This window comes from Pyxicephalus adspersus, chromosome 4, assembly GCF_032062135.1.
Source record: "Pyxicephalus adspersus chromosome 4, UCB_Pads_2.0, whole genome shotgun sequence".
Lineage (NCBI taxonomy): Eukaryota > Metazoa > Chordata > Amphibia > Anura > Pyxicephalidae > Pyxicephalus > Pyxicephalus adspersus.
Genome location: NC_092861.1, coordinates 22185632 through 22211598, shown reverse-complemented (window position 1 = coordinate 22211598; position 25967 = coordinate 22185632). Strand labels below are relative to the sequence as shown.

The 25967-nt window shown below is 39.5% G+C and overlaps 2 protein-coding genes across 4 annotated transcripts in view; one reads left to right on the top strand and one right to left on the bottom strand.

Annotated features, from left to right (window-relative positions):
* ITGB1BP1 (integrin subunit beta 1 binding protein 1) overlaps positions 1-25967 on the bottom strand; it is a 488766-nt gene that overhangs the window by 320129 nt on the left and 142670 nt on the right. The gene's annotated exons all lie outside the window — the stretch shown is intronic.
* The window catches only part of ASAP2 (ArfGAP with SH3 domain, ankyrin repeat and PH domain 2), a 135510-nt gene continuing 131240 nt past the window's right edge, over positions 21698-25967 (top strand). The window contains exon 1 of one of the 3 annotated variants that reach the window (XM_072407555.1): positions 21698-22144. In XM_072407555.1, the coding sequence (XP_072263656.1) occupies positions 22019-22144 (126 nt within the window). In that variant the 5' untranslated portion in view covers positions 21698-22018. The remainder of the gene's footprint in view (positions 22145-25967) is intronic. The other 2 variants (XM_072407556.1, XM_072407554.1) reach the window with 2 other exon arrangements.

The following is a 25967-nucleotide window of genomic DNA, read 5'->3' as shown; positions in this document are numbered from 1 at the left end:
TTTGAGCAAAAATCGGGGGGTGGCTTATTTGATGGGGATGCCTTATCATCGGGGAAACACGGTATGTATTTTCATCTGTACAGCTTCAAGAAAATGAGATATGGCATTGTGTATAAAAATCCCTATATGTACAGTAAATGCACTCCATGTAAAAAAACACTGAATATTTTTTTTTGGAGGTAGGCAAACTGTTGCTTATGAACCAAAAGGAATTTTGCCTAGTAGGTAAAGGCACAAAGTCTAAGTAGCTGTTAGGTCAGAGCCTCTGAAGGTGAGGATCTTGCGCTGCTAACCAGTATTAGATTGCTGCCCTCAACTTACATCCACGTAGGGTCAATGGTGCAGAAGGAGGGTTCAGAGTACCAATCAACAGAAGTGAGGGTCTAACCAAGAAATAAAATTCAAGAGGCAAAGTATAGTTAGAGCCAATGCCAGGGGTCATGAGTCAGGAAAGTTTTCAGGAATGAATGCATGAACTAGACTAATCTGTAGGTGAACTTCCACCATGGAGGGCAGGGAACTGCAGCGTTAATACATGCACAACTGTATTGCTGATTGTGATTAGCTATTCCTTGGCATAGTCCTGCTTTATTCAGCCTGTGCAGGCTTCACATAATGTTTCTTATGAGATTATTAGTTAGATAGTTAGATACTTAAGCATCATAATGCTAAGCAACTCCAGAAGTTGAACATTTAGAAGTTAAGCAATGCCATGCTTAATATCTCTATGTTCTATTTATTAGCGGACAACAGTGGTCTACTGTGCAGAACCAACTCAGGACCCCCCTGTTGAGTAGAGTACGGGGCCCACATGCAGTGGCACACTTCGCAACTCCCTATATCTGCCCCTGGATCTTTTTCTCATGCCCAATAGCTTTTTTAGTGATGTGCGGCATGCGTAAAACCTCTGAGATTTTCTGGATTTTATCACTGGGGATAACTATCCTGAGGAGCAGACATTTTACCTTGTTCCACAGAATATTCCAACTCAAATTCCACAGCCCTATAAATTTCAGGACGTGATTGAGAGTGGGATGGTATAAAAAACCATCCAAGATTCTAAAAACTTTTGAAAAATTATAATAATCCTAATGGGCTATTTTATCCCTGGAAAACTTTGTAGTTTCTGGGAACTTGGGCTGCAAGATTTTTGCTTTAGAGTTATCTGGCAGTGGCTGTTAACAAGAAACACAGAATCTATTTTTATGTATTCTTTTTGTGGTTACTTCCATATCATTACATGAGGAGTGAGACATCCGTAAACATATTCATAAAATTATGATCAAATTAGATATGAAATAACTTAAATCTTTGGAAGTGAATGTACAGGTAAATGCAGCCCTGCTACCATATACAGTATACTGGTTATACAGCAATACCACCACATTTTTTTCTTTAAAAGGACCCTGTTGTTGCAATAAAAATCTTCATAAAGCAGTACCCTACAATATACACTTTACCCTATATTATATACTTATCCTTATAATGAGTAGTATGGTAAACCTATGTTTTTTGAAGAGCCACAGGTAGCACTGCTATCTGACAATTCCAAGTGTGTCAAATGGGTCAATACAAGAATTCAGGTTATATTTCAAAGAATATGTGGCATGTGCATTTTTACACTATAGTAGCTGGAAACATGAAAGCAATATTGTTTGTATGGTCAACATCCAAGTCATACATGGATTGCACCATACTCACTGATCATAAATGTAGGATCAGATAACTAGTGGCCTGTAGAATAATATTATGTTTATTAAACAGGATTTATATAGCGTCAACATATTACGCAGCCATGTACACTAATTAGGGGTTGCAAATGAGAGACACATGCAGACAGTGACAAAGGATGAGGAGAAGACCCTGCCCCGAAAAGCTTACAATCTAAGAGGTGTGGAAGCAGCATACAATAGGAGGGGGTAGACGTAGGCCTACTCCATAATATTGTGACATCTCAGAGGATGAGAACATTTATAAAAGCATACTTTGACTAGTTTATGTGTATTACAAGTTGGATGTATACAAATAGTTTCCATTGGGGCATCCATGTTTGCCTACGATCCTTTTTTGGAGTGGTATAAATATGGGCATTATTAGTTACACTAGGGATACACTGTATCCTGTATTTGTTTTGTATTTTTTTTTTATCCTGTATTCTTTTGACTAGTTATACATTTTTAGGATCTTTAAGACATCCCATATGGGATACCCCATATATTATATATATATATATATATAGATATATATATAAATATATATGTTCTATGTATGTATGTAATTGAGTGTTGAGGGATTGTGTGTTGACATTTTGTTTTTTTTATTTTGCCTTAGGGCGTAGAATAGTGCCTAAGAAAATATTAGGATTCTGCAGGACATCCTACATGCTGCATACATCCTCTTCAACACGTAATGCTGTCACTGCAACAACTAGTCAGCAGTATTACCTGATCAACTGGAGTTATTGATTGCATGGAGAAATGCCCCAACAATAAAGTTGGGTATATAATATTTTTCCCCTTTGATGGCCGCTATAAATACAAACACATATTGGTATATACTCATTCTTTAAAGAGGAAAAATGTGTTAACTGATATCTCATTTTAGATGTTAAAATATTTCCACCTATGTTGCTTGTTAAACCTGATGTTTCGCATGTCAACAAGATTCCTTCATATGTGAAATCACCTAAATGTTCTCATTGACACTGATTATAGTACTGTAGTTTTTATTTGGATGAAAAGAGCTGAGCCTCTGAGCAAAAAGTCAACAGGTTTCATCATTATCCCATCACTTAGCCTCATCTCATAAGGAGAGAGGATTATGTGTTAAATTAAATAGGATAATGACATGTAATGAGCTTTGTTTCATATGCAATCTTCTCTCTTTATCTGGATGTGAGGTTGGCCGAGGTAATAATGAGGAATTCAAGCGCTCACAAATTGGCACTCTCCAAAGATGCTGCTGAATTTCCGAGACATTGACTTTCTGTTGTGTTGCCCATCTGTGGATGAATCATTTCACTTTAGTCCAAAACAACATCCATGAGATTCCCTGGAAGACAACAGATGTCTTGTATCATGGGGAGAGTCTGCCTCATTGGATGATAAGCCAAGAATCAGGAGCAGCAGCTGAAAACAGCTTTATAAATGTCATGTTTCTATAACTATACTGAAAAATAGGCAAATAAGACAAGCATGAGCGTGGGTGTATATAGAAAACAGTTATGTCCAACTCTATTTCTTGAGGGCCACATACAGGCCAGAATTTTTATATAAAGTAATTTTCTGGCTTTTCGCAAACCCCACCTTACTACATCTACTGCTGTCTGTTTATACCTAATACTTTAATATTGATTTGCTCCAAAAGTGTGCATCTTGGCCCTACTGCACTGTAGTTTGACAATCCTGACATACCATGCACACAATTAAGAAGATCTCCACTAAGCATTGTGATCAGCAAAATATGGTGTAAGTGGATGAGTTGGGGGTCCCCCTTACTGCATAGCAATCTGCAGCATGAAAGAAGATCCTGTCCTTGGATTAGGTAACCCAGGTGGTTAAGGGTCAAGCATAATTCATATAGATCAGCCACTCAAGGGGATCCATATTCTTGAATGCTTGCTATTATAGTTTGTTTAAACAAATCAATTCATCGTGCTGCATATATTTTTATATTTTTTATGTCATTCCCATGTTTATCTCTATTTTTGCCTGTTATGTTCCTCACTGGTTCCCAAAGTCAAAGAACCACCCCATAGAGACTATAGAAAGGCCAATGGGGGCAGTATGGGAAAAGGGGTTGGTGGGGGCATCAGAATCCAATCATATCAAAACTACTGTTCGCAGAACCATTAGCTTGCATTGTGGAACGAAGACCAGATCTACTTTTTTTTCTTCCTAATATTCTATTTATTAGAGCAAAGCTTCAGTGCAGTTACCCAGCTTTCCAAAAAACTAAACTGAAAATTACAGAACACTGAATCTATAATTGCCCCATGGTACTTTTTCAGCCTGCTGTTATTACTGTATGACGCACATCCATCCCATTAAAATGCAGTAAGTGGGTTCTAAATGAACTCTTTTATATTGCTAAATAAATTGGTTTACTATTTTAAGTTTTAGTTGTGAAATGCATACCCTTGATTATAATTTTAGAATAGTAGTCACTGTGTTAAATATACAGTACACCTAATACCATGAAAGAGGTGTGTGTTTGTGTCAATGTATAATGGCTCTAGGGATGTGACCTGGGAGGCAAGGTAGACGGATTCCAAAAGATTTTGGGAACCACTGTTCTAAATTAACCCTGTCATTGTCAGTTGCTATATTTATTTATTTTTATATATATCGAAAGCGCAGTTTGTATTAGTTTACATTAGTTTACACATTAGTTTAATTTGTACAAAGCAAATATTAGGCCAAGAATCCACAAAGGCGAGTGTAAAAATGGGGACTATCAATAGCAATAACCCATACAGAAATAACCATATCAATATTTTTCACAGCAAGAACTCTTTAAGCATATAACCTGCAAAGTATTAATTCTGAGTTTATCCAATTCCAAAGTATTAACCCTCATATTAATAACCCCCATCACTTTCTGTACTAGTATGACAATTCCTTTTCTCCATAAAATACAGCAAAAGGATATTGTCATCCTAGGAGAGGAAGTTTATCACTTGCAGAATTACCAGGTAAAAAAAAGGGGGAAAAAAACTTTAAAAATAAACAGGATTGCAGCCGAAACATTTCGGCTGTGGCAGGCTGTGTAGAGGCTAAGCCAAGGAAAAAATATTTATATATTTCCTGGTATTAATCATCATATTTCATTGGATAATATTAGCCCAGAACAGCTTGATGCATCTGTTAAGGGCGGACATGGGCGTTCCTACAGCAGAGATAATTAGAAAATCTAGGCTTGCAGAGTTTATATCTATTTTTGTTTTATGGTATCATTATAAAAGTTGTGTTGCATATATTGTATAGTGGCCTCTTTATTATTTGTTTCATAACCTCTGTGTTACAACTTGTCCGTTAAGAAGCAATACAACACAAGTTTTGACTATTTGCCAAAGAGAAATACTTTGAGTACTGGTGGGCTTTAGACTTGTACACACAAGGTGAAGCATTTATTGATTTCCCATGACCAATGCATGCTGCCAGCATTTGATGTTTGCAAAGACAAGCCTTAAAATTTAGGATTAGTTTATAATGTATTCCCTTTATAAAGATCTGTTTTAAATCTTCATCCCACACACAAACTGTTCTTGGTCACCAAGCCAAAATCTTTTATGCTTTCACAGAGACCAGAGCAATAGAAAGATGAGATTACTGAGACTGCTAAATGGGTCACCAGACAATGAACACCCCCCTCACATCCTAGCAGAAGTGGAACCATTTGGCTCAGTTGGGTAATATATACTGCCTGCCCACAAAAGTCGCATACTCTAATATTTTTAATATTTAAATGGACTAACTTTAGCTTTGAACATGGCACTTATTCACTGTGGTATTGGTTTGTTAAGCTTAGGCAATGTCACATTTATTTACATCTAGAGTAGCATTATTTTTTTTGCCAAGATTTTGTATTGATAATGGGCAACTTGATCTACTGTGTAAAGTCTCCTTCAGCCCTAAAGATTCTGAATTGGGTTCGTGTTTAGACTTTTTTTTGCAACTAATACATGTGTAAAAATGATATCTCATGAGCTTTCACAATCTGACCCAATTATTTTGGAATTGTCATTAGAATATGCATGTGCCATCAGGTAAGAAAAAAATCTATTGACAGAAAAACCTAGTCATCCAGTATTTTCAGGCAGTCAGCTTTTTGGGGCACATAATCTTGCTAAAACTACACCTAACCAACTAAATTTAATGGCTTTTTATTTTATTTATCTGGCATACATAAACCAGACAATAAAACTGCCCCAACATACTTGATGACTTTTTGTTTGGGCAGGCAGTACATCTTTTTAAATGCTTTATATCAGCGGTCACCCGGTCCAGAGGTGTGGACCGTGTCCTCCGTACGCATTGTAGGCGCAGGGCGGTTGGCGGGTTGTCTCTCTGGACCTGTGATGGGGGGGTGGGTGGGTTCTGACATTATGATGTCACTCTGGAGGAAGTTTCTTCCCTTTTGAGTGACACGGCGGTCCGGAGTCTGTTCATTTAGTGATCCATAGGTCCGAAAAGGTTGGGGACCACTGCTTTATATCACAAGGCAAGATTACATTTTTTTGGCCAGCATCCTAAATTAATAAGAGGAAACATTAGGAATGGATATGGAGCCTTGGCCCTTGTAATAATTTTTCTGATACAGGGATTGCAGCAGAGAGCACTAACCATATCAATGTTTCTGATGTTCTTGCAGTAAATCAAAATTCTCTCTACATTACCATCTCTGTTTATTGCATATGTAAAATAACAATGGCACAATTAGGGTTAACCACTCCAAAAAATGAATTTCTACTATCGGGAAAAAAAACAGCTATAACAGCTATTAAATGAAATCATGCCAAATCACAAATAGGGCTCCTTGGAAAGCTTTTAATTCTCCTGACAAAGATATTAAAATGTCCAGGAAGTGATCATTTATCAACTTATATAGTTCTATCTGCAATGTAATGTAAAAGATAGTTTGTTGCAAAATCCTTCAGGTATATGAGGACAGGGGGTGAAAGAGCATACTAAGATCTGTAGTTGAGGAAAAAAGACAAAGGCAGATTTATTATTCCAATAACATACTTGTTAGTAGCATTTTAGAAGCTTGCATGGCTAGTTTTTAATTAAACATAGTGATTAACCTGTATTAAATAGTATTACCCGTAATTTATAATACATACAGCTAAGTCAAGAAAACATTGTACATTGTGTAGTTATGTAGTAAAACAGGTTTCTGACCTACTCACAGGCATAAGTCACACAAACTTCCTGTTTGCATTCCCTCTGTTTGAATATTGACTACTTAAAGGAGTTGTAAACCACAACCCTTTCCCACATAGTTCATGTAACAGGGTGACAAAGCAGGAACATTTATATCAGACAGGTACAGAGTATTGTTACCTTATAATAGACAGTGCCAGACCTATGACCTTTGTGGCGGGGTCAATGGGGATTATTTTAATAAAAGTACATTTAAAAACATTATAACAAATTTTTAAAATATCAATAATATATTTATATAGCGCCAACATATTATGCAGCGCTGTATATTAAATAGGGCTTGCAAATGACAGATACAGACAGTGACACAGGAGGAGGAGAGGACCTTGCCCTGAAGAGCTTACAATCTAGGAGGCGGGGAAGCAGCATACAAAAGGAGGGGGTAGATGTAGGCCTACTCCATAATATTGGGATATCCCAGAGGATGTGAACGTTTATATAGGCATACCTTGACCAGTTTATGTGTTTTACAAGTTGGATTTATACAAAACCTTACAATCTAGGAAGTGGGGAAGTATAAAATAATGTTTTAAATGTTATACCTTTATTGGAATTTTAGTGATTAGATTTCAAATGTATGTTAAAGAATCAAGTATCAAAAAGATTGTGTGTTGTTGTGATGTTGTCATCATTACATTTATTCTAGATGTGAATAACAACTGGAAGCATACTGTGTGGAAGAGACTTGGAAAACAGGTCCACATTTTACAGAAGATGATAGCCTCATATAAACTGGAACAAGACTCTGGAATTCTTATGCATTTAAAAAGTGAAAGAAGTGTCAACTTTGGAAGATGCACCATTCTTCAGCTTTGCTGCCCAGGCCCACAATGTCATCTAATTATTCCCTAGCACTGCATGGTTGGCCATCAAGTTACAGGAATCACAAACTATTTCCAGGTGGCTTTTTCTGTTCTTGGACCCAAAAGTCTTTTTAATTTCCATGTAAACTTTGTTGTCTGTAATTCCCTTACTAAATGCAGCACGAGTTAATCCAACTTTGACCCCTAAAGTTTATGTACATACAAAACTTTTTTTTAGGATAGAAAAAGGATGGAAAGGTTGTCTATGTCCCCATTGAATAGATTCACACTCCTACTTGTACTAAAACAGGGACAATCCAAAATATTTTAGCTGACCCCAGAATATGAAATGAGGAATAATCTTCTGACAATTGTTTAACAGGAAAATTACCTTTGCTTTGGGAGAATCCCACTAACTTATTGCATCTCTGGTACAAGAAGTGAAAAGGAGGTTTCACTAATGGTACATAGACAGCAAAAAATAACCCGACAAGCATCTAAATTTCTTTCAAAACTCAGATTTGCTATGTAGAAAAAGGAAACACTGATGCGTGTGGTTAGGCCCTCCTCAAGGATCGTGATTCTATCTGATATAAAACTTATCTAGATAAATTATCTGGGATATCTGGTCTTCTGGGAGTCTGGTGTTCACATTGCTGTTATAATGACAAGATCAGAAAAAAGGCCATCAAGTTGTGGATGCTTATGCCTCTCACAAGGGATATAGGAATATTGCTAAACTATTTGAAATAATCATTTCAATGTAAAGAAAACAATCTACAAAACTGAAAAGGACTACTAATGTGTTCACAATGATTGCTCCAACAAATTCGGCCCAATATCTAACATTTGATGCTAAAAAGTGTCTCCATGAAACCCCATAAATTACACTGTGGGATCCTCAGCTTGCTTTACAACAGATAAAATAAAAGTAGATCAACTTATCTAAAATTTAAAAGAAATTCCACCAAGTTAACTGGCATGACGGGTGTTCCAAGAAAAGGCCCTTGTTGTGCAAGAAAAATTTTAAAGCAGGTTTACAATTTACCCTTCAGCATACTGTATAAGCAAAAACCTGGGTTCTGGAACAATGTCCAATGGGCTGATGAGTTGCTTCACCAGAATAGCAGTAAGCATGTGTTGGGGTTGTATTACTGCTCAAGGAAGGGAAACTTGTAGTCACCAAATAAACTATGAACTATGCATTGTATCAGAGCATGCTTGATGAGGATATGAAGCTATCTGGCTGAAAGCTGAACCACAAATGGACATATCATTTACATAATATTCATATTTACATGAGCAAATCTACCAAGGAATGGCTGGAATTAAAAAAATAGCGGAGTATGGACTGGCCATTGATATGGAGAATTGAAATTAGTAGATTGTGTATGGAAACACAAGCATCCTAAAACCAAAGAAATTTTTCATGAAGGTCAAAAATGTCACAATGTTGATCTCAGTGGTTGGTGAGCAGTAAGTTAATCAAAATACCTTCAAGAAGACATTCCTGCTAAAGAGGAAAATACCAGCCTCTGGGGCCAACCATATTCTTACCTTATCCACAGTACATCACTGATGTTCTACAGCTATTTCCAAATGGAAGGGAATGGGCTGTGCTTCAACAGTGTCAAGAGTAATAATAATTTATTATTAATATTATTATTATTAATAATAATAAGCAGGATTTATGTAGCGCCAACATATTACGCAGCGCTGTACATTAAATAGTGGTTGCAAATGACAGACTAATACAGACAGGTTTTGAGTGCTGTTTTAAAAGAGCAGAGAGTAGGAGCAAACCGAATAGGAGGGGGAAGACCGTTCCAGTGAATTGGGGCAGCCCTAGAAAAGTCTTGTAGCTATGCGTGTGATGAGGTTATAAGTGAGGAAGTCATTAATAGGTCATCGAGGAGCGGAGAGAGCGGCTGGGGGAGTATTTTTTTTACCAGGTCAGAAATGTAAGTGGGACAAGAACTGTGTAGAGATTTGAAGGCAAAGCACAGCTTTCAGACCTACACATATAATATGCAACAAGGTACTTAAACAGCAAACTATGCTTTAATATTTTATTAGAATCTGGTTCTCAGGACAGTTGTGTGTCCTTGGGCAGAAATAACAGATCTGGGAACCAGTTCTTACACAATCTTCTTTGACCTAGTCATACTAATATATTCTGTTAAGCATGCCTAATCACATCTTTTCATTATAACTTACACCTTTATTGGGCTAATGGTATTAGCTCATGTGAATTGTTAGATTGAAGCAGCCATTTTCCATTCTTTCGTGCCTCTTTTGAACCATGCGTTTGGAGAGGAGAAGTCGGTGCTTAGTCCTTGCATGTTGGATGCTGGTAACTTTTACCCACTAACTTTTACCCAATAACCATCTTTCTGCAATGTAAACTTCCTTATACAATAAATGTCAAATACATTCTGCTAAATCTTCAGTTGGAGATACATTTTGCTTCCTTTGAACAATCCTAACCCCTAAGTAGGTGGCTGTAGGTGTTATTCGTAGGAATTTTAGGGCTTAAGTTTTAAATTTAACTAAAGTGTGCCTTTAAAGCTCCCTTCACAGCAAAGCTCGCAGTACATACATATGAACTATTATATCTAGCAAAAGCGTTGTAATTCTGTATAGATAAATCAGTGATTTTAGTAGTAGACTACTAGTAGTATATAGAAGTATATCACCAAAACAGTTGGACAAATTTACAAATGTTTTAGCAGGTAACACAATAAACAAAGCTGCATTATAACCATGTATTTATTTGTCAGGATTGTAGCCAGGTTTTGCTCAACCAAGTAATCAAATGTTGTTTACAAGCAGTAAAGGTTTAAAATAAGCCAACACTGACTACAGTGGGCATAAACAAGAATCACCCTTTTAAAATATTCACATTTTGTTGCTTCGCAGCCTAACATGACGACACAAACAAAATTACATTTTTCCAGCTGTAGTTACTCAATACAACCGATATTATCCAAGTGAAAGATACAATAACAGTTGAGAAAAGATTAAAAATCCAGAATCACTTAGATGGATATTGTATCACCCTCCTTCGGATATTAGTAAACTCAATCGAGTGTAACTAATCACCTTCTCCATTGCACAACAAGCTATGTAACTGACTTCCGTCATAAAATGAAATCATCTTGAGTAGTTCATCATAGAAACAGCTTCTCCCGGAGCAATTCAGTGCTTGGTAATGTAGCTGAAAGGAAATAATCAGCTATGGGCAGCAAAGCAATGTCAAAAGACCTCAGGGATAAAGTTGTGCACAGGCACATACCAGGGGATGGATACCAAAAAATATCAAACGTTAAATCAATAGATAGTTTAAAAAAAAAATTAGAGGTGAAGCAAGAAAATAAAATACTGACTAATTATTAAAGTTGACTGAAAATGAAAATAAAAATGCGTCCATGTGGGAGGTACAAAATCAAAACCCAATGGACTAGGGTACCTGGATGTGATGTCAGCAAAGGAATCAGGGTAGGGCAGAATATACACACAGGTATCTGTGACAGAAGTTTACAAAAAGGTAGGTATATTGGTCTTTTTTTTACTTACATGGCCTGGGTTACACTTGGGTGCACTGGTCCTATTACAGGATGACATGAGTGTATAGGGATGAAGGTAATTGGAGCATACCTCCTAACTTTTGGGGATCAGTAGGAGGGATATCTTTTAGCTTAAGGTATGTAGGCTATGACCCACCCCAGCCACGTCCCCATTTTGCAGATCATAATAATTGTGCTCAACCAGAGATGGCCTGGGTTTGACGGATTCCCTCCATTCTGCATCCTGACATCTCCAAGGACATCTCAGACTAAAGACAGATCAACTGAAGACACATGAGGGAACCTTTCCTAACATGTTCATGTGATGGGGTGGCTGTACAGCCACCAAAATCACATCTTCTAGAAAGCCAGCAGTCACCATTACAAAAGTAAACAAACTCCTATAGGGACTGGAAATCTATTTACCTGCTGGTGGTGCTGCATGGATTACATTGGTGGTAGCTAAAGTGTTAATACCCCGTTACTGGTTGTTAATAAAGTGTAAATGTTATATTGATACCCCAGCTACAGGCTTGTTGTAGTAGCGTTACATACCACTTGTAAACAACAGTGTGTCCTCATTATCCAGTAGGCAAAATTTATTTGTGATGCCATATAAGTCCAAAAACAAAAAGGAAAAGTGGACAATTTATATGAAATTGATACTTAATCAAATATATATTATATATTTTTTATGTCTTGCTTTTTTTACTAATAAATCCCTCAAGCAGGTGAAACAAAAACAACACAATCACTCAGTGAGCTCGAATTTAAAAAATACCTTTAAAAAAAAAGAAGGATTTAGTAGGCCCCTTTTATGTTTTTGTCCCTGGCCCACTTTGTTACAGTTCTGACCCCGAGAATGGTTGTCATAGTAACTCAAGAACATTCATTCACATTACTGTACAGATCCTGATAGATAGATGCAAAGACAGAAGGAAAGTGCATAGGTTAGATTCCTTTGAGAGTGTGCACCATGTTGGCTTTAGATAGTTTAGGCTTATTGTATTCCGCAGTTATTTATAACCCTCGTAGTCCCAGAACATTGCACCATGACCTGTGATACTCAGCTTGCATACAAAATTCTGGGACACAGGCAGCTGGAAAAAATACATTATTTCTGCTAAAACCAGTCAGCATGAGAAGACATATTCCTAATTTACTAAAGGCATAAAGATTTCTAATATGGTTATAAAGTAAGATATTTAAACTCTAAGAGCCGTGTTTTACAACCACAGACAATTGTTATCTGATCTGGAGGGGACTGTACCTTTATAAGGTCCAAGTCCCTCCATCCTTCTTTTGTCCAGTTATCTCTCTTTTCAGGTGGATATATACACACAAAAACATAATATTTACTATTTAAAGTGTTATTTTATACTGAATCTTTCATATAGGTACTACATTATTCCATTTGACATTTAGGATAATAAAAAAGTGGCTTGATTGTAAAAAAGAAAAAAGAAAGAAAGAACATTAACCAATTCAAAACCAATATTTGTTTATTAATGTTTTTGGTTTATGAGCTTCAAAATGGGGTGTGACAAGGGTACTTTAAATGCCTACATACTTTGAGCTAAAAAGGAATTCTCTTTCTTATATACTAAAAATGATAGGTATGATGTTGTGTCTGTAAAGTGTTTATACCTAATAGTTACCTATTAGGACACACAGTCCTACCTAATAGAACACACAGAATAAAACAACCATTTTATTTACTCCTGTTTATGTATATCTATATATATATATATATATACATACACACATGGGTTTTTACCTGGTTTAGATGTCTGTAGGTTAATTATGTGGTATGCAGGGCAGCATAATATAAATTATAACTGAAGGAATGCTGGTCAAGTTATGAAAACAGATGTGAAAACACAAAAGTTATTATTAGGCCTGATGTATTTTTTGCATGGATAGCGATTTGGCATTGCTGAAAGATTGGTCAAACCAGGGAAAACTCCAGTTCAATGTATCTAAAAGCAAAATAAAAAATAAAAGTCTGAAAAAATAGCTACTAGCGAAGGATATTATTAAGGTATAATATTAGTGGTGTCCAAAATTACAGAAGAAAAGAATTGGCCTGCGTATTTTAAATTATTACAAGACGAGAAAACAATGAGGATATGAATTATGGAAAGTAAACGGAATTATGGTGACTATAACTAGGGGGATCACCAACAGGAGAGATAGGGGCATGATTCCCTTATATGTAATGGATCTTTGATTAGATCTTAATAAAATACTGTGTTCATTTTTGACACTTCAGTTAGGAGAGGATAATGATAAGATAGCATGAGTCCAGAATACAAAAACAAACTTAGTGAAAGGAACCACATATCAATGTAGACTGCAATAACTTAAAATGCACACTCTTGAAAAAAGAAAGAATCAATGTGGAAACATTTAAACACAATAAAGGGTGTGAACAAGGGTTAGAAGGGTATTTTTTCAATATAAAGCTAAGATCAAAAACAAGGGGACATGACCTCAAACAAGCTAGAGAAAAGTACAAGACTAACCTTGGAGGTCCTTGGAATAGACTTCCAGCACAAGTTGTGAGTCATTCAAAACTAAGTGAATTTGAACATGTTTTGAACAAATATAGATTTATATTCAAAAATTTAAAGTAAATTTAAAGCCAAATTGTTTTTGTTGTATAAAGTAGGGATTCAGGTTTCAGGTTATGTTTTGACATTTGCTATTTTTCTGCTCACTTACTATCTTAAAGAGACATTTGGAAAAAGGAAATAAAAGTAATAAAAAATAAATATAAAAGGAAATCAAACAAACTTTTCATCCCAAATATGTTCCCTATAACATGTACCCTCATTGGAGGATTTTTTTCACCTATTGCTCCAATGAAAACTAAGAATATTGAATTTTCCCCCACTTCCTGACCTAATGACAACAGTTAAAAAAGGACAAAAATAGAATTCTCATGATCGCAGACATAGCAATAGACAGAGGGTTTAACCTTTTTCTACTTCATCCAATAAATTGTTTCTATAAACAAAAAATATAAAAACAAAATGCAAACATCAACACAAACAAACAGTAAATTGATCACTTGTGCACTCATCAAACAAATATACCAAAACTACTTTAATGGTATATGTAACAGATGAAAAGGAAAATTCATTGTTAGGGTTTAGTTAGGGAACCAGGGCTAGTTAAACAAAGTTACATTCCCATGCAGTTTGTTGCATTCAGTAAGATCTGTTTTTACTAATGATTTGAGCTGCACTAAAGTTAAATTCCTTCAGTTTTGCCCTGATGTACAGGCTTAGAGTAAACTAAAATTGCTTACTCTAATTTACCTGCTTGCACTCCCTGTACATTAGAAGCTGCAACAAGTTAAATAGAGCCCTCCTTATCAGCTCACTAATTGATAGCATACATTATCTAGCCTTTTACTCCCAGGCTAAACTGACTCTGGCTCACCCATTTTATTCATAGGATTTCAGTTCTTTCAATAATGGAGGCTCAGAATCACATGTGCGTGTTATGAATGAAAGTCTGCATGATGATTTCAGGAAGTGTTGTATAACACCCTGTTTGCAGCACAGAAACAAAATTATGATGTCACTGATGATGTAATAACAATGTAAAGATCTTATTTTAAAACTGAATTAGCATGCCGATAACAGGGGAAGGCAAAATATTGTAAAACTTGCAATGCTTCAATGTATCTGAAAAACACATCAAGGCTCATTAATTCTCTTAAACGCATGTACTCTACATTATGTTATGTTACAACTGTCATGTTATGTTCAGTGAATAAACAAAACATTTTACTGATCATTCTATCTTTTGTGATCTTTTGTAATGAAAGTAATAAAATTAGGATCAGCATAGTAAACAGAACACAAACAATATAAAACATTAATATATGAATGAGGTTGCTATGGAGAACCGTTAGTTTTTTCCTTGTAGTTAAATAGACACATTTAAGGAAAATGGAGACGATCTCCAGAGATCTTCATTCAACTTGTTATTTCCTGAGAGTTACCAGCTGGCGCTGACCCAGATTTCCCAAACAATGCTCTGCGTGCATCGTGTGTTTTGTGCATCAAACCAGATCAACTTGTTCTAGTAAAAGGAAATAATGCTGATTGCAGCCAGGTCCCTGTCTAAATCATGAGCTACTCAAGGAGTCTGAAGCGTTTGGTTTTGATAAAGGATTTCAAAATCATCTGTGCAAATTTTGTTCTATCTCTATCAACAGACGACACAAATACATGATTTAAACCACCATGATTCCCATGTGTGAATTTTGTTGGTAAATCAAAATTATTATTATATTATTATATATCTGCTCATGCTATTGTCAGCTAAGGCTGCCAACTCCAGGGTGGCTTCAGAAGTTGACTTCCAGCTTCAGGCTTGGTTTAAAATCTCCAAGACTAGAACATTGCTAGCTCGAATATTATTGTTGGTGTTGGTTGAATGTGATCTAGTGGCAAACATAGCCATAGGGAGGTGCAAAGCATACCAATGCATGTGTGCTCTGGAATCTCTTCCTCCATGTCAGTTCTTAGTTCTTCACTGCTCAATAGCCTGAGCAGCGAAGGAATAATTTTGGGCTCTTGTGAAGAACTAATGTGTAGAAGGGGGTTCCAGGGCCCACATGCAGTGGCGCACTTTGCACCTCCCTGTCTGCCCCTGGTCTTTTACCATATTTTATAGCCCGATCTGGGAATGATTGTAGAACATTTTGATGACACCAAACTCCAACAGAATAACATTTCTCTTTACTTACAGTCTAAGAGACACAAAAGAAAGTTATAAAAATGTCCCAGGGCTAAGACAATTCTTTTAGACAGTTATATCCAAAACAGGTTTTCCACTGGAAGATTTCCCTTCTTGTTTTGAGGACAACACTTTTACTTTTCTTTTGGGTGACAATGGTCTTCAGTAAAAATAGAAATTAAATCTCCCCAATAGGACACAGACAGCAATAAAACCTAATAGAAGGACCTTTTTCACTATATCCTAAAAAAACACATTTTTTTCTAGAGTACCCTTTCAAGTAGGTGCATGTATTCTGTTGATTATGGCAGAATATTATTATTTCTTTGTATAAATATATATGGTGAAACTATTACCTAAGTTGTTTAAGGCTGCTGCTGCAAAAAAGGTTTTTACCTTGATCAAATGTTATTTTTCAGGTGTTCCAGAAACTCATGCTTTGGGTTTTACAGACATGCAAGCATGGTGGCGAGGACTAATCACCCAGGGGCAGCTCCAGTGGATTCCTTGTTGTTACAGGCACTAGGATCCTTTCCACTGGATCTGGCAATAAATAGGTTTGATTGCATTATTATATCATGATAAAAAATCTTGTCAGTACCAATGACATGTGGAATCTTTCTTAAGGTGCGTACACACTTCCAATTTTTATCGTTCCAATCGAACGACGAACGATCGATTGGGCAAAAAATCGTTCGTAAAAAAGTAACCAACGACTCCGACGAACGAGGAAAGTCGCTGGAAACGAACGACCGGACCGACGGATCGGATTGGACGACGATCGTTGAACATCGTTCGTGTGTACGGTCGTTCGTTGATCGTCCATGTTCAGAGCATGCGTGATGAACGAACGTCCGTTCACTTTCCTGTCGTGCACATAGTTCCTCTATCGCTCAAACGATCGTATCTATTGTGTGTACAATATCTACGAACGATCGTGTCGTTAACTATGTGCAGGATCGGTGCTATACGATCGGTCGTATATATCGTGCATGAACGTTCGTCGTTCGTTTTCCAACGATAATAATTGGAAGTGTGTACGTAGCTTTAGTCTGGGTGAGATAGTCAGAGTCAGCCAGAAGACAGGGTAGTGTCCTGCTTTCAGACATCAGGTGACATCAGGTCACATAATAATAGCTTGAGAGTGTAGTGCTATGAAAAGGACTGCTATCAGAAATGTCTTGGGCCCATACTAGGTAATGGGCCCTTCTCACCTATGTCTTAAAGTTCCATCATTGTCAAAGTCAGACTCTTTTGATTGGGGCTTGGTGCAAAAGTACTCCGTGTCTCACCCCTGATGGCAGCCCTGGCTGAGCAATTCTGTGCCAGGGGTAAAATAATATACCCTGTTGCTAGCCCCTTGGTTGCGAATGTTTTACTTGATGCATATCCGTAATCATCCCAGATTTTGTTGGATTCTTATGGTATTTAAAGCAATCTCTGTGTCCTGTGAATACAGGCTTGTCCCACAATATATTCTGTAGGCAGAGTGAGATATGGTGCCTGATATAGTCCTGGCAGAAAGGAGAAGGCACAATGAAAAGCATTGGTATAGAACACAGACTACTATTAGGTCCCTGCCCTCTGATCACCAATGTACCCCTTCACCACCGTAACCTCTCTGAACCTAAGCAAGTTGTTTTATTATCCAATATGCATTTTATACTTTGGGCTCTGTACACTGCATACTAAACTATGCAACTTGCATGACGCAATAGAATCTAATGTTTCTCTCAAGCCCTCCTGGGCAACACTGCCCTCCCCCTAACTGGGCGCCATTGTTTTCCCCACCCCTTATTGGGGTCTATGTATCTATCCTGCCCCTCAGTGGGCACCATTGTTCCACCACCTCTTACTGGGCAATAATATTACCCCCAAGTTTCCACTGGGAACCATTTACACAAGCACAATGTATTCCACTACCAAAAAAAAACCCCTGGAAAGGGGTAACAATGTGTGGATTGAGTTTATACAGAAGCAGTGTGTGTTTTAGCTTCAGTATGGCTTTGATTATGTGGATTGGTGACAGCAGTTCTGTGGTTGTTATTTACCACACAGTATTGTCTGTGAGGACATAAAATATTATCTATTTAAGCAGATTTTTGACATATATAGTCGTGGGGTAAGTTAATTGCAAACATGTTTTTATAAAAGCACAAAAGCCACCCAGTCTTACCCTGTGGAAATATTATAAAAGCCCTTTAGTATTGAAGAGAGAAAAAAGCCAAGAGTTAGATATGCCTAATTTTTTTGGGGTTACCTGCTAAAAAAGTTTACAAATCCTCTTCACAACCAGAGAGTGCTGCAATAGTAAACCTTTGATGCTTAGTGTATCCACTCAAAGCCCATTTACACCTGTTCACATGAGTTGTCTTACATATTGTTTTGCTTTATATTTCAGCATGTGTTAATGACTTTGACTTGGTATTATAATAATTTATTAAACTGTAAGCTTGTATGGAGCAGGAAAAGGTTAAAACCCCTAAACAGTTATTTAATGCTGGCAGTACCTTGATAAGGAGATTTCCTCTCATTTCCTGTCCTAAAGAAGCAACAAAAAATAAAAAAATATTTCCCCAAAGTAAACAAAAATTTTCAATCCAGAAAGTTGTCCCCAACAAAGGTGTCCAAGTTTGTCCTGTTTTTCTGACTACAACTTGAATTGTTGGGTTTCCCCCCACTATCAGTCTTGACAATGGTCACAGGACGAATAAAGGGGGTAAATCTCTCCAGCAGGTACACAGCCAGCCATAATAGCTTTACAGAGGGTGTAACCCTTCCCTACTTTATAAAATAAATTTATTAAAGAGAAAGTGACACTGGGAGACACTCCAGTATACCTGGTCCTCCATCCAGGTGTCACCTCCTCCATCCAGTATAACTGGTCCTCCATCCAGGTGTCACCTCCTCCATCCAGTATACCCAATCCTCCATCCAGGTGTCACCTCCTCCATCCAGTATACCTGGTCCTCCATCCAGGTGTCACCTCCTCCATCCAGTATACCCAATCCTCCATCCAGGTGTCACCTCCTCCATCCAGTATACCTGGTCCTCCATCCAGATGTAACCTCCTCTATCCAGTATACCCGGTCCTCCATCCAGGTGTCACCTCCTCCATCCAGTATACCCGGTCTTCCATCCAGGTGTCACCTCCTCCATCCAGTATACCCGGTCTTCCATCCAGGTGTCACCTCCTCCATCCAGTATACCCGGTCTTCCATCCAGGTGTCACCTCCTCCATCCAGTATACCCGGTCTTCCATCCAGGTGTCACCTCCTCCATCCAGTATACCCGGTCTTCCATCCAGGTGTCACCTCCTCCATCCAGTATACCCGGTCTTCCATCCAGGTGTCACCTCCTCCATCCAGTATACCCGGTCTTCCATCCAGGTGTCACCTCCTCCATCCAGTATACCCGGTCTTCCATCCAGGTGTCACCTCCTCCATCCAGTATACCCGGTCTTCCATCCAGGTGTCACCTCCTCCATACAGTATACCCGGTCCTCTCACCCAGTGCTGTCTCCTCTGCCCAGTATACCCTGTCCCCTCTCCCAGAATCGCCTCCTTCTCTGTCTGGTACACCTGGTTGCCTCTCCCAGTGTCACCTCCTCTGCCTGGTATACCTGATCCTCCCCTCAGCTTGGTTTACCCAGTCCATTCTCCCAGTGGCTTCTTCTCAGTTCATTATAGCCTGTTCCCCTCCAGTGTCTCCTCCTTTGCCAGGTATTCCTGGTCCTCTCTCTCAGAGTCATCTCCTATAATCAGTATACCTGGTCCTCCCCTCAATGTCATCTCTGCTGACCGGTATACCTGGTCCTCCCTCCTGATGTTGTCTCCTCTGTCCAGTATACCTGGTCCCCCCTCCCGGTGACACCTCCTCTATCCGGTATACTCAGTAGTCCGACCCCCCATTTGTTGCCTCATCTCGGTTTACCTGGTCCTCGCTCCCAGTGTCTTCTTCTCTACCTGGTCCTCCCTTCTCTGCCCAGTATGCCAAGTTCTCTGCCAGAGTGGTCTGTGTCTCTGTCTGGTACACCTGGTCCTCCCTCCTCCCATGTGACACTTTCTCTGTCCGGTATACCCAGTCCTCCCTCCCGGTGACACTTCCTCTGTCCGGTATACCCAGTCCTCCCTCCCGGTGACACTTCCTCTGTCCGGTATACCCAGTCCTCCCTCTCGGTGTCCTCCCCCCTAGTGTGTCTCCTTTGCCCGGTATACCCATTCTCTCCTCCCTTGTCCATTATACCCAGTTTCCCTGAAATAAGTGCAGCTTAGAACCTGTTAAGTCATTTTTGTTGTTACGTCCTGTTCCAGTGACAACCGTTTCCCTCCTTTTTTTCTCTGCACCTATAGAAACAGGAAGTGAGGTTACAATAACAAATACATCACAAAAGTAATGATTCTTCCAAAGAACATGTATAAATGAATAAACATCTCCAGGCTTGCAGAGTGAATAAATAACACCACCTCTGTGTGCTGTGCACAGTGCTCACACATATAGTTATGTGACTTCCCTGCCATGCTCATCACACTGCCTGTGTAGCACCTGAGATCCACATTGTGCAGAGCGAGGGGCGTGGTTACAAGGCAAGGGCGTGGTTATAGTGAGGCTAAGCCTATCAGAGAAGTGTGAGTCTAACAGAGCCTGGCAGAACAGAGAGCTGAATTCTCTGATAGGACAGCTCGGCTGCATTTGTCTACCCATTGGGAGGAAGGAGGGGTAACACGCGGGAAACTAGTGATAAGGGGATACTGACAGGGGGAGGGGTTAGTGAAAAGAGGCGGGGTTATACTGGACAGAGAGGAGGGAGGGAAGTTTTACGAATCTTTCGAAGATGGGGAGGGCCTACTGAAAAAAAAAGAGGCGGTGTTACTGCAGGAGGAGGAGGAGCTAAATGTAGGGGGAGATGAACTTACTGGCGGGGTTATAAGAAATTCAGGGGAGGTGTTACTGACAGAGAGGCGAGGTTTCAAAAGGGAAAGGCGGTGTTACCGGTGTGCAGGAGGTGCTATACGTAAGGAGCGGTCTTATTAATCAGAAGGCGTGGTTACGTGTGAAGAGAGGCGGGGTTATGTGGAGCCTTTTTTTTTTTGTTGGGCTTTATACTGGCGGGAGGTGGGGCCATACATAGTAGGGGCGTTGTTAATGATAAGGAGGCGTGGTTTATTGAGTAGAGTGGAGGGGCTATACGTAGTAGGGGTTTATGCTTATGAAAAGCGAGGAGGAGGTATTCAGTGCTGAATGTTGGGGTTACACTGATATGTAGGAGGAGCTATACCAGAAGAAAGGAGTGCAAGAGGTGGACGGATTTACCCCGTGTAGATAGTAGGAGAGGCGCGGGACACGCTAGGGAGAGGCGGGGTTACCCGTTATGGATAGTAGGAGAGGCGTGGTGACACTCTGAGGTGGGCGGGGACATGCGAGGGGGGGTTAGGCGCGGTTACCCGGTACAGACAGTAAGAGAGGCGTGGTGACACTGGAAGGTTTGCGGCAACACGCTGGGGAGAGGCGTGGTTACCCGGTGTAGATAGGAGAGGCGTGGTGACATTGGTAGGTAGGCGGGGACACGCTGGAGGTAGGCGTAGTTACCCAATGTAGATAGTAGGAGAGGCGTGGTGACATTGGGAGGTAGGCGTGGTTCTCGCTGTAGATAGTAGGAGAGGCGTGGTGACATTGGGAGGTAGGCGTGGTTACTCGCTGTAGATAGTAGGAGAGGCGTGGTGACATTGGGAGGTGCGCCCAGCAGCCACTGCCCTTCTCTGGGGATCTGGGACTCATGGAGTGGCGGCTGCTGGGGATGGATCGGGGGAACCTATGATCCCCGCTGTCATCTGCCTGAACTCCCCGGCTTGTGTGTGTGGTTGCCAGTGTCCGGTGTTGTGCGGCGCCCCGTAGAGGTGTGCGGATCCCCTTCTTCTCTCACATCTGCCCCCCGGTCACTCCGCTCATCATGCCGGATCAGATCAGTGTGTCGGAATTTATAACAGAGACCAATGAGGATTACAAATCCCCCACTGCCTCCAACTTCACCACCAGGCTGAGCCAGTGCAGGAACACAGTCACAGCCATAGAGGAGGTAAGCGCCCCCTAGTGCCTGGGGTAATATCACATTGGGGGTATGGAGTGACCTGGATGGTAGGTACTAATAGATTTGGGTCAGTGCTCTGCCTGTAAAGTAGGGAGGTACTCTCAGCTTTGGGGGTAGGTTGTATGGGGGGGTACTATTGAATTGGGTTAGTTTATTTGGAGGGGGGCAGATTGGAATCTGGAGTAGTCTGTACATTGGGGTGGGTGCTCTTAGATTGGGGTATGTATGGTGGGGTGGCACTGCCAGGTTAGGGTATAAGGGCAGAAAGGTATTGGAGGCATGGGGTAGCATTATGGTGGTGAGGTCCTGTCATATTGGGCCGTGGGGTAGCTTGCGTGGTAGGGAGGAGATTGGTAGACATGGGGTAGGTTGTACGGGAGAGAGGTACTGCCAGATTGGCGTACATAAGAAGCACTACAGTGGGGTGGTATTGTCAAATTTGGGGCATGTGGGGTAGCGTGCATAGTGGAGAGTTACTGTTAGATTGGGGGTTATGGTGTAGCCTGAACTGTGAGTTAGCTTGGGGTACATGGGAGGAACCTGTATGATGGGGGGGTACTCCGAGGTTGGGATACATGGAGTAGCCTGAATGGTGGGGTGTCATGCTTAGACTGGGGTATGATAGTTGGGGGGACACAAGGGTAGCCTGAGTGGTGGGGGAAGTACTCCGATATGGGGTAGGCTGTTGGTATTGTTTTAGGTGAGGGTACAGATTGTGACATGTGAATTTGTGACATCACAGCAGGTAAGAGAACGGCTAATTCTGTGACACACCTGTAGTGACTACAGAGATCAGAGCTCACTCATTTCAGTGCCGACCAGGAACATTTTATGTATTTGGTGATGTGTGTGTAATCTGAAGGTGTTTGCCTATCTTAGGACTTGTTTAGATTGATGGTTACCATGTGATCTGCTGATCAGCCACCACTGCCATGCTTGTTCCTTATAAATGAATGTTCATTGGTTTTGATGGATGCTTATCAGGTGTATGATGGCATGGGTATGAAGTGCTAACCACACTACTCATATGAAATAGTCAAAACTCAAACTTTTTAATAGTTATGTGGAGAAAGTCAAACTTTTAAATTGCCTACAGATCCAGCAGGGACATTTGTCTTAGAGGTGACTTCCTTCACAAGATGGGAAAGATGTCTGTAGCCTTCAAGACAGGAAGTAATAAGAAATCTCCTTAATAAGACCCCCCCCCCCTGCACTTTTTTTTTCTCATGATTTATACATGTGCAGTTTTTATATATTGCACATATACTTGATATTGTAATTTTTTATAACTACTATAATCTGAGCCAGCCTGCATGTCCAGTGTTGAATGAATTGCAGTAACCTCTGTGTGTGTATATTACCAGACCACAGAATAATAAAGAGGAAGTTGTAGATTGTCTTTCCACTTGGAGCCACAGAAACCCTTGGACTTTACTCACCATAGACAGGAAAATAATTTCCCAATGCAGCTCAGGATGGTCAGCGATCCCAGGTTGTGTTTTTTATTTTCCTACCCCAAGTTGAATGTTGATTGGTAACCTATAAAGCAGAATCTGAGTGAATCTTTGCTCCTACTACATAGTGAGTGGTTGGCAATTTTTGGGAACACCTGACGTTTAGTTCTGTTCTTTTGCAAAAGATTTTTGTCATTGTTCGTTGGCTTTTTCATACCTGTACATAGTGCGCAGGCACTCAGAACTTTGTACAGTACAATGGCTCACAGACAATGGTTGTAACTTCAGCAGTCCATTGATGATGTATATATGGCTGGTGGTCATCAGGAACAGAAACACTTCTAACAACCACCAGGCAATAGCCATTCACTGTATGTAACAATGGACCCGGAAGTCAACACATACATTGGCAGATTTAGACTGCGAGCCAGTTAGGATACACCTGGCACAGGTTGTCCCACAAATATGTAAACCTGGACCCAGAGAGATGGCATTTACGGCAAGGAATAAGGTTCTCCATTAATCAATCTGAAGACAGGCTAGACCAGCAGTCAGCAACCTTTTGGACCTCACGGACCACTAAATTCATAATTTGAATCCCGCAGAGCATTATTATGAATTCATACATTTGTAAAATAATGTTCTTCCTAATGATGCCTGACCGAGGACTGTGGCGGCTCTGATTCATTGATCAGCTTACGATTAGGTGAAATATTACTATTGTTACTATTATCATCAGTTGTTTTATCTTTGGTATAATTAAAGAAATGCAAAATATTAGTTTGCTTTTTCTTACTCATTATGGATTTATTTCATTCCAATCTAAGACCAAACAAGAAATGATAGTTATCAAAGTCAAACTTTTTGATGACATTAAATATAACCGTTAAAGAAAATATACAGTTATTATCATACTTACCTAAGGGAGCATCTAAGAAATAAAACAATCGGATGAGTATCGGTATTGGCAGAGCGGGGTGACTGTTGTAATGGTGGAAACAATACTGAAGCGTACGGCTCGGCAATGGTTGCCTCATACAACTTAACACTACACCGACGTCACCGTGCGCCTCTTGTACAGTTCATGAATTTAGTGCAATATAAAGACATTTTAATATCCTGGCCATTGTTGTAATAGTATATTAGTTCTCTTATATAATATGGCTTGCTATGCCTGAGTGTTGGAGACTTGCCAGATCCCCTTTTGGATGGCCAATGTCCTACCATACAGCAGGAAATAATTTAGTTGAGTTTCCTATCATCTTTTATACAGAGCCCTATACACAAGTACTAGATGTGTAATAGGATTGTATTGATAAAGGTAAGCTAAATAGAAAGTTATCTTTGTATCTTCTAAAATGATATTGCAGTTTTCATTTATTACCATTCTTCTTTCTAAAGGGAAATGACTATTCACACACAGCGTTGAAGATTTTCATGCATTTCCAATTAAACGTGTTCATCAAATCACTGTCATCAAAGATCCCCGGGAAATTGATCCCTACCAAATCGGTCTTGGTGGACATACTTCCATTCCAATTTTGGTTGTCTGGTTACTTAAGACTGGAAAACAATTAGAAATGATAGTGGAAATATACTATCCAGCGAGACCCTGCTAACAACACCTAAACTATGCAGGAAGTGAGAAAAATTTGCAATAGGGATGCAGATAATAATAAAAGGAATATGTTAGGGGTTTTATTTACTATACCATATTAACAATATTTTTATTTCTGTATGTGTTTCTTTTGGACACTTATCCTAACTTTGTCTGGCAAAACAATGTCAGCAAGTCAAGGTTCCAGGAACCAAGGGTAAATAACACTTGTGGACCCGCAGATAGCAATAATAACTCCACACGCCCTAATCATTCTACACAATGCAGCTATTCTTAAAAATAGCTTCCATAATTGTATGGCTAGTATTGGACCAGGCATACTATTCTCCAGGTGGTGAACTACAAGACCTAGCAGATTCGTGGTAGGGAACAAGGTACTTGGCTTTTGGTTCGAGCTAAAATAGTTCTCAGAAGTTTAAGTGCTGCTGATTAAACAAAGCTTGTCAGGTACGTTTGGAATTTTATCAGCTAACTTCATTTCTAATGTTTGCATTAATAACTGATATTGAAATGGGAAGAATGTCATTATTGTATCCCATGTAACATTTGTATAATGTAGTTGTTGATATGGTTTGCAATAAGAGGAATCTGGTTTATTGGAAACTTGCTAAATGCTGTGATATGAGCCCAGCATACATGGATTGTGGATAGTACATGTTACCTGCAATGATATTGATGCAGCACATGTGGAATGGATAGTACATGTTACCTGCAATGATATTGATGCAGCACATGTGGA